The sequence below is a fragment of the Tupaia chinensis genome, unplaced genomic scaffold (genome assembly GCF_000334495.1).
Source record: "Tupaia chinensis unplaced genomic scaffold, TupChi_1.0 Scaffold000386_1, whole genome shotgun sequence".
Classification (NCBI taxonomy): Eukaryota; Metazoa; Chordata; class Mammalia; order Scandentia; family Tupaiidae; genus Tupaia; species Tupaia belangeri.
The window spans coordinates 2,543,448-2,552,600 of NW_006159888.1; the positions used below are offsets into that span (position 1 = coordinate 2,543,448).

The 9,153-nt window shown below is 45.1% G+C and overlaps 1 protein-coding gene across 3 annotated transcripts in view; it reads left to right on the forward strand.

The window, feature by feature from the left end:
• Positions 1 to 9,153, forward strand: part of AMMECR1L (AMMECR1 like) — a 24,819-nt gene that overhangs the window by 7,364 nt on the left and 8,302 nt on the right. For 2 of the 3 annotated variants that reach the window (XM_006153679.2, XM_006153678.3), the window contains exons 2-4: positions 4,985 to 5,429; positions 7,862 to 7,972; positions 8,270 to 8,384. In XM_006153679.2, coding sequence (XP_006153741.1) covers positions 5,023 to 5,429; positions 7,862 to 7,972; positions 8,270 to 8,384 — 633 coding nt within the window. In that variant the 5' untranslated portion in view covers positions 4,985 to 5,022. The remainder of the gene's footprint in view (positions 1 to 4,984; positions 5,430 to 7,861; positions 7,973 to 8,269; positions 8,385 to 9,153) is intronic. The other variant, XM_027773877.1, reaches the window with a different exon arrangement.

Sequence of the window (9,153 nt, forward strand, 5' to 3'; positions counted from 1 at the left end):
CCGCAATCCCTTCTCTCCATTCTCCTCTCGGGATCTTGGGCATGCACGAACACGCGCCCGGCGTGAGTTCTAAGCCACCGAGTCCGGGACGCGAACCGCGGTTGACTACATGGGAGTCCAGTGACATAGCCATTACTCTAACTGCTGGTTCCCAAAGGTTGCTTTATTTTTAAGAGAGATTTTTGCTATAGGGTGTGTGTGCTAGATGGAGAGCGACAGAAAGCGAGAAATCACACACACACACCCTGTGGTGGGGTCGGGGGGATGCGCACAGAATGGCCATGCTGCAATTCTTTCTCCATTCTCTTCTTGGGATTTTGAGATTTTTTTTTTTTCTTGAGATTTTTGCTGTAGGGCATGTGCTCTTGACAGAGAGAGAAACGGAAATCATGCACATGCATCGGGCCTGAGTTTTAAGCCACTGAGTCTGGGACTCAAATCATGGTTGACTTTCATGTGGAAGCCCAGTGATGTAACCCTTAACACCATCTGCTGGTCCCCAGTGAGCTTATTATTATTTATTTTTTTATGTTTTTTTTGGGGGGGAGAGATTTTTGCTATAGGGCGCGTGCGCTCGCCAGACAGACAGAGAGAGACATAGAGACAGAAAGCGAGAAATCACCCCCCATGGGGGATGGTCACGCCACAATCCCTTCTCCTCCATTCTCCTCTCGGGATCTTGGGCACGCACGCACACATGCTTGGCGTGAGTTTTAAGCCACCGGGTCCGGGACGCAAACTGCGGTTGACTACGTGGGAGTCCAGCGACATAGCCATTACGCTAACTGCTGGTTCCCTATTACTTATTTTTTTAAAAGAAAGATTTTTCTTATAACGCATGCGTTGCTCGCCAGAGACAGAAAGCAAGAACTCACCCCCCAGAGGGTAATGACCACGCCATAGTCTCTCCTCTATTCTCTTCTTGGGATCTTGGGCACATCTCCCAACGCACACATACCCAGCATGAATTTTAAGCCTCTGGGTCTGAGACTCGAACCACAGTCAACTACATGGAGTCCAGCAACTTAACCATTATGCTATCTGCTGGTCCCCAGCAAGGTTGTTTTTTTTGTTTGTTTGTTTGTTTGTTTTAATCCTTTGTGTTTTATGCCCGTCTCTTTGAATCTTTGAATTTTGAGGCTCTAAAGGCAAAACTTCAAGGTTATGTTAAAACTCCAGTTCTGGGACCAGCAGATGGCATAATAGTTACATCACTGGATTCCCACATAGTCTACTGTGGTTCTAGTCGCGGACCCAGCAGCTTAAAACTCATGCTGGGAGTATGTGCATGTGTGCCCAAAATCCCGAGAGGAGAATAGAGAAGGGATTGTGACATTGCCATTACCCCCAGGGGGAGATTTCTCGCTTTTCGTCTTCCCATGTCTTTATGGTGAGCACACACACCCTATAGCAAAAATTTCTAAAAAAAAAAAAAAAAAAAAAAAAAAAAACCTCCAGCTCTGGAGAGAAGGTTCTGCTACTTCATTTGACAGGCATCCCACGCCTGCTGCCCATGGTTATGCACAAAGTCAAGTGGGAACTCAGCCTGATGACTTCCCTCATAGACTCAAATGATAGTGGTAGGGGCGAGGCATACTGATAGTGTTCCAGGTGATGACTAAAGTGTTGACTTGGGCCTTCATTTGTGATTTTTTTTGTTGGCAAAGTTCTATAAGTTGTTAGTTTTTATTATACCCTGGAATTTGTTAATACTTATTTTTTAATATCATGTTCTTAGGAAAGGGACTGAGTCCAGTGGATATTGTTGGTAGGTCTCCTTCCTTGTCGCTTGGTAAGAACCCCAGACCATGCAGTCTTGACAGGCTGTAGTCCTAATCCCAGCTCTGCCACTCTGTGGCAGTGTAGCTCTAGGCAACTTCCCTTGCTTTTTAATCCTGAGGTACCTTCTCTGTAGGATGATGGTAATATTGTCTGTCTTGCCAAGTGGTCTAGAGGAGTCAGTGAAGTTCACTAAAGAGCACCTGTTCCACACAAGTACAGCTCCAGCTTCAAGTGCACAGCCAATTCCTGGCTTCTAGGAGTATCCCTTTTAGCTGGAGCAGACAGATGACAACCTGCACGACAAGAGCATCTGCACAGGTTGATGTTTTACAGTGGGACAGTCCTGTGTTAATCTTTTATTAAACTCTTTTATTTTTCCTAACTACTCCAGGAGGCAAATGCTTTTGTTATTCCCATTTCGAGGAAACTAAGTCATAGAGAGGTTAACTCTTGGAGGAACTGGCCATCTGGCTGTGGAGGCAACATTTTTAACCAAAACATTCTGCTCCTTCTCTTCACAGTCTAAATAAGACAGTGACATCCCTACCCAGAAAGAATCTGCTAGTCAGTCATGGGAGTTTTTACTGTATCAAATACAAAAGGCCTTTGAGAAAGAAGCCTATTTCAGGCCAGAGATTAAAGTGTGCAAGGTATCATTCCTCAGCAACAAACAACTATTAATGCACTCAGAATTGCTCTAGATATGTATTTTATTACAAATCAGCATATATGAAGAACATAAGTAGTGTTTATAAAATTTTTGTATTTTATACAAATACAAAAACAGTGATAAACCGTTCGCATAGAAATAATGGCATCGCAAGTAGGTATGAAAATATCTAATTTAATTTAATGGGGTGTGGACATTACAACTGAAATATTATGCTGTAGAGTAACTCCTAAAAAGGCAATTATGGCGCCAGCAGATGCAATAGCGATTATGTTGCTGGACTCCCACATGGTTGACTACGGTTCGAGTCACAGATCTGGGGACTTGAAAATCATGCTGGGCGTGTGTGCATGCATGCCTAAGATCCTTGGAAGGAGAATGGAAGAGAAGTAATTGCAGCATGGCCATCCCTGCTAGGGGGTGGGGGTGATTTCTTACTTTCCCTCTCACTGTCTCCCTGGTGAGTGCATGCGCCCTAAGGCAGAAACCTCTGGGGGGGATGGGCAATGGGGCCAGCTAGTGGCATGGTGATTAAGGTGACTGGATCCCACATGGCCAACTCTGTGATTCCAATCTCTGACTCAGTGGTTAGAAAAGCATGCTGGGTTGGGACCAGCAGATGCGTAATGGCTGTATCACTGGACCCTCATGTAATCAACCGCAGTTCAAGTCCCAGACCCAATGGCTTAAACTCACGCCGGGTGTGTGTGTGTGTGTGTGTGTGCCCAAGATTCCAAGAGGAGAATGGAGGAGAAGGGATTGCAGCGTGGCCATCCCCTTCAAGGGGTCATTTTTCTCTTTCTGTCTCTCTTTCTGGCAAGTGCATGTGCCCTATAGCAAAAACCTCTCCCAAAAAAGAAAGAAAAGAACAAAGAAAAACATGCTGGGCGTGTGTGTGTGTGTGTGTGGGTGTGTGTCCAAAATCTCGAGAGGAGAATGGAAGAGAAGAGATTGTAGTATGCCCCACCCCCACCCTCAGCATGCTTTCTCATTCTATGTCTCTTTTTCTTTATCTGGTGAGTGCAGGTGTCCTATAACAAATTAAATAAAAAAATAGTTATGTACTACATATCCAAATTGGGGAAATACAGGTGGGAAGCACATTTTGCATGCACTCATATACACACACGTTTACTGTCTGACTGATTGCCAAACCAACGTATATAATAACTTGAGAAAAAACTAAGTACAGTTTTTTCTAGTCAGCAGAACTTTATAGATTTTGGTATTATCAACATTGAAATAACTAGGTTCTATTTTTCTGGTTCTGTTGACACTTTTTATTCAACAGAGAAAGGACCTTGGTCATGTTATAGCTATCTATATCTTTTACATTGCACTTGAAAAAATATTTAGTACAAAAAACCCTTCCCTTCGTGGGAACCAGCAGTTAGCGTAATGGCTATGTCGCTGGACTCCCATGTAGTCAACTGCGGTTCGCGTCCCGGACCTGGTGGCTTAAAACTCACGCCGGGCGCATGTGCGTGCGTGCCCAAAATCCTGAGAGGAGAATGGAGGAGAAGGGATTGCAGCGTGACCATCCCCCCGGGGGGTGATTTCTCGCTTTCTGTCTCTATGTCTCTCTCTGTCTGGCAAGCGCACGCGCCCTATAGCGTAAACCTCTCCCAAAAAAAAAAAAAAACCCTTCCCTTCATATCATCAGATTGGACACTGTGGCTCCTGGCCCACATGATGCCACATTTTGTTAAGTGAGGGTATCTCTCTGCCTGCCTGCCTGGCAGTGACAGGGCAGATATGACTACTTCACAAAAGGACTGTGACACTTGGGCCATTTTTGTATGAATAAAGGTTTTTACTGGGTTGCAGTGTTTTTGAATAGGGTTTTAAAGGGCTAGAGAAATGTATAGAAACTGAAGTGAGTTCGGAGAGGAACCAAAGAAAATGAGGGAGGGGCTGGAAGAAAGCTGTGCAGGTGGGGAGTTGGGAGGGGGGACGTGTTGTTATGAGGCATGTGCTTTCAAAGTTGACTGTTCACTGCTCTTCATCTGCACCATACCTGGGGCTGGAATTACACAGGTGGATTTAAACTAGTGTCGAGGGAACTGCTGAAGAATGTGGTTAACAAGGAAAAGCACGAAAGTTCCTCTGGAATTCTTTAATAATAGGAAGGTGGTACAATTTGGAGCCTCTAAAAAAAGTAGAGAAAGCAGCCTGGTGACGCATGTACCACGTCACACACAGTTTGTGGAAGTATCCTCCTCCAGCTTCACACTTTGCTGCTGTACTCTTTCTCTGCCCCAAGGAGTCTTGGCCAGAAGGAAGCTTCTTGCCTCCCTTCTGTCTGTGTGGTCATAGCTTTTGGAAGATAAACAGTTCTTTTTAGGAAGAGGTTAGGGATCCCTGATCTGGAACTGAAGGTTTCTTCCAGCCCTTTCTGACCATGTAACCCAGGGGTTCAGGGTCAGGGAGAATTTGATGGCTCAGCCCATCCATGCAGCCTTTCTATTTGGTCTCTGCTCTTTCTCTCTCACTAACCATCCAAATTAATGCCTACCTGTTCTCTCTGGTTAGGGTTCTGTAGCATTCCAGACCTCGAGCACCGGATCAGGATGGGAAAAAGACGTTGTGTCCCTCCACTCGAGCCCAAGTTGGCAGCAGGGTGTTGTGGGGTCAAGAAGCCCAAGTTATCTGGCAGTGGAGCACACAGTCACGGGAACCAGTCCACAACTGTCCCCGGCTCTAGTTCAGGACCTCTTCAAAACCACCAGCATGTGGACGGCAGTAGTGGACGGGAGAATGTGTCGGACTTAACTCTGGGACCTGGAAACTCTCCCATCACACGAATGAATCCTGCCTCGGGAGCGCTGAGCCCTCTCCCCCGGCCCAATGGAACTGCCAACACCACGAAGAACCTGGTGGTAACCGCAGAGATGTGCTGCTACTGCTTCGATGTGCTCTACTGTCACCTCTATGGCTTCCCACAACCACGACTTCCTAGGTTCACCAATGACCCCTAGTGAGTAAATCAGGAGCTGGGGACAGTGAGAAGGGCAAGATGGCATCTCTGGGGTCTGTTGCTTGTAAATCTTGAACATCTTTTGAGCAAAGGTAAAGGGAAGATAATGATGAGAAGTGTCCATACCATATTTAGAATACAGTGGATTCAGCAGGGAAGGGAGTGAGATCGTGTTTGGAGACATTATAGGCTTGTTGTTGAAGTCATATTCTAGAAATCAGAGGGATCTTGTTCTTAGCTCTTCTCTTGGTTCACATGGCAGAAGGTAGGCCATTTAACCTCTCTAGGGGAGAAGTCACTCCACCACCCCATTGGGCATCCCATAATTGGAAGTCTATGTGAGCTGGCAGCTCTGTCCGAGGGCCAGCTAACCTTGGGAGCTATGATCTGTTTTTTTGTTTGGTTTGGTTTGGTTTTTTTCCTAAAGGATTTTTTTAGGGTGCATGTGCTCACCAGAGGGACAGAAAGTGACAAGTCACCTCCCCCCCCAGGGGAGTAGCCATGCCACAGTCCCTTCTCCATTCTCCTCTAGGGATTTTGGGCATGCACACACACACACACAGTGTGAGTTTTAAACCACCAGGTCTGAGACTTGAACCATAGTCAACCATGTGGGAGTCCAGTGACGTAATCATTACGCCATCTGCTGATCCCAGGAGTTGTAATCTGTAACAGGTCCTCTCTCGGTGCATCAGCAGTCCCATGGTAATCCTTCCTAGGGCCACTGATGCCTCATCCAGAAGGTCAGAATTTGCTTTACTGTTTTAAGTTCAGAACTCTGTTGTTTGTCCCAAGCCCTCTAAAAGTGTCAATGACTTAAATAAGCAATATGTATAAAGCAGAAAGTGAAGAAACTCATGCCAGTGTTTTTTCTCCAGAACAGTTGGCAGCTCTGAGCTGCCTTTGAAGAACCCAGTTGCTTTTTCCTTTTTGTTTTTAGGGGATGCTTTTGGGTCCTTCATTGGCCTATGATCATTCATTTCTCAACTGTTGATGCCATGCTAAAGTTCTACAGTGTTCTGGACAGGAACAGAGGGGCAGTGAAGAATAGGCGTTTCCCTTATAGACTTGTCTTAGTGTTAGCAGATTGCACGCATCCACACACACATAGCTAAATAGCAGTAGGTTGGGGCCACCCCCATGTGCGTGTGTCTGAGGAGAAAGAACATGGAACAGAACATTCTGGCTTTAGGGAAATGTTGGTGTGAGATGCCATGGTGAAAAACACCCAATGGAATAGGCAGAATTCGGAGTCTGGGTAAGAATCATCATGTCCTGGCAGGAGAGGTATGTGTGTTTGGAAGAACAGGTGGTAGCCTCGAAGTGTAGGGTCTAGACTGTTTTGTGAGAGCTTCATATCTCCATCGTGTAAGCAGTGGAAGTCCTCAGGGATTCGGGGCCAATGACCCTAGCTGGTGCTGTACAGGTGCTTTATTGTAAAGACATTAGTAAGAGGGAGATGTTGAAGGTCTTTGTAACAGTGAAACAGTGGAGTAGAGAACGTGGAAGACTTAAGTTCCCTTTGAGAGGTCATTAACTCAAGAATCCAATCGTTGAGAGTGGTAGGGATGTGGAGACATCTCAGGAAGAGGGGACAGCCCTATAATCTCTTTCTAAAAAAAAAAAATTGTCACTGTTAATCTCATGTGGTCTAAATGAAGTGTGACTTTGGCCTAGAAATAGAAAATGGCAACTTAGGCTATTAAAAGCCTTATTGAGGAGACACTGGTTTTGTTTTATTTAAAAATTATTTTATTTAGCTTTATTTTTATTTGACCAGAAAGGGACAGAGCAAGAGAGAAGAAGGTAAGAAAGCAAGCTACCAGGTCCTGGACTCAAATCGTAGTCAGACATGTGGGAGTCCAGCACCCTTAACCACCATGCCACCTGCTGGCTCCTGGTTTTGTTTTTGTTGTTTTTTTTTTTTTTGTTTTTTTCTGCAAACATGAGCTGGAAGTATCTTTAGTTGCCAGGGGCAGACATAATTATGGCAACAATGTGGGCTTGCAGAGAATGCTTACAGATAAAGGGGTATGTGTGTTGAGGTGTGTCATCATCATGAAAGACAGGGCCTGGGAACAGGCTACCTATAAAAACAGAGTAAAGAGGAGGAGAGTAGGAAAAGTTGAGTCCTGGGTGCAGGAAAAGCAAAATAGCACATAAATGTAGTGTCAACGTGAATTAAAGCTGTCAGCATAGAACACAGGGAAGGCTTAGCCTTTCTCTGTGTCGCGTCCTAGCAGTTTCCTCTCCGGTTCCAGCTAGGAGCTCTGCAGCTTCCAGAAAGGCAGGGAGTCCTTCAAGTAGCCTGCAGTTCAGCAAACAGTCCTTTTGGACAACAACAGGAAAGGACAGGGACAAAGCCAAAAGGCTTTGTTCTTATCCATGATTAATTTGGGGCTGGAGAATGTTTTGTGTTTTGCTTTTTTTAGTCCTCTCTTTGTGACATGGAAGACAGGGCGGGACAAGCGGCTTCGTGGCTGTATCGGGACCTTCTCAGCCATGAATCTTCATTCAGGACTCAGGGAATACACGTTAACCAGGTAATTCCACTAAACATTAAGAAGTGTAGATAAATTAGCTAGAATTAGAAGCAATTGCCTGACCTTTTAACTAAGTGATACTTTTTGGGCATTCTCAAGCAAGAGCTTTAATGTTAGAGATTTAATATGGTGAGTGACTTTATCAGTTCAAGTGTAGACAGTTAACAATATGGAGCTGTTTTTAACATTACCATTGATAGGTAATAGGCATTCTCTGCATATTCCAGGGTTGTAAATATGCTGAATGCTGGCTCCTGGCTCCAGAGCAGCCTCACTATGTTTTCTGTCCCTCTCCAGTGCACTTAAGGACAGCCGATTTCCCCCCCTGACCCGAGAGGAGCTGCCTAAACTTTTCTGCTCTGTCTCCCTCCTTACTAACTTTGAGGATGCCAGTGATTACCTGGACTGGGAGGTGAGAACAGCCGCATTTGGAACTCTGCATCTCTCGTTGCATTTGGGTTCGGGTTAGTACATGGTAATGTATCTCCTTCATTGAGAGAGGGTATAAGAGTATGAAAGCTGAGTTTTGAACCAATCATGGGCAACACTGATGATAGAAAAGGTACAGCTCTGTTAGAAGTAGGAGGAAATGTAAAGGCTTTGTCCTGTTTCTTCCCAGTCCATGCTGTTCTATGGTCCTCCCTTGTGTCTAATAAGAAATAGTAATGTCTAGCAGTGGTGGTGCATGCTGCTAAGACACTGCACTCTGCAGACTAGAACCATGTGGGAAGGCATGGGTTTGATTCTTGGTCCAACCTAACAGGCTGAGTGTGGTGGCTGCACCTCTAAGTCCAGTGACAGGAAGCTTAGGCTGAAGGAGCATGACAATGAGGCCTTGTCTTTCTCACTTTTTTTCTTTTTTCTTTTTTTTTTTTTTTTGCCAGAGGACATATATTACTCACCAGAGAGAGAGAAAGTGAGAAAGCAGTCACCATGGGAGGTGGTCACACCACATTCCCTTCTCTTCCATCTCTGCTTTGTTTAGAGATTTTGGGCATGCACACACACTTGCTGAGTGTGTTTCTCAGGCTGCCAGCTCTGAAACTTAAACTAAACTGTACAATCAGTCATGTGGGATCCAGCCACCTTATGCACCATACCACCAGCAGGCCTGAGACCCTATTTTCTTTTCTTTTCTTTGCTTTCTTTTTTTTTTTTTTTTTTTTTTTTTTTTTTTTGTG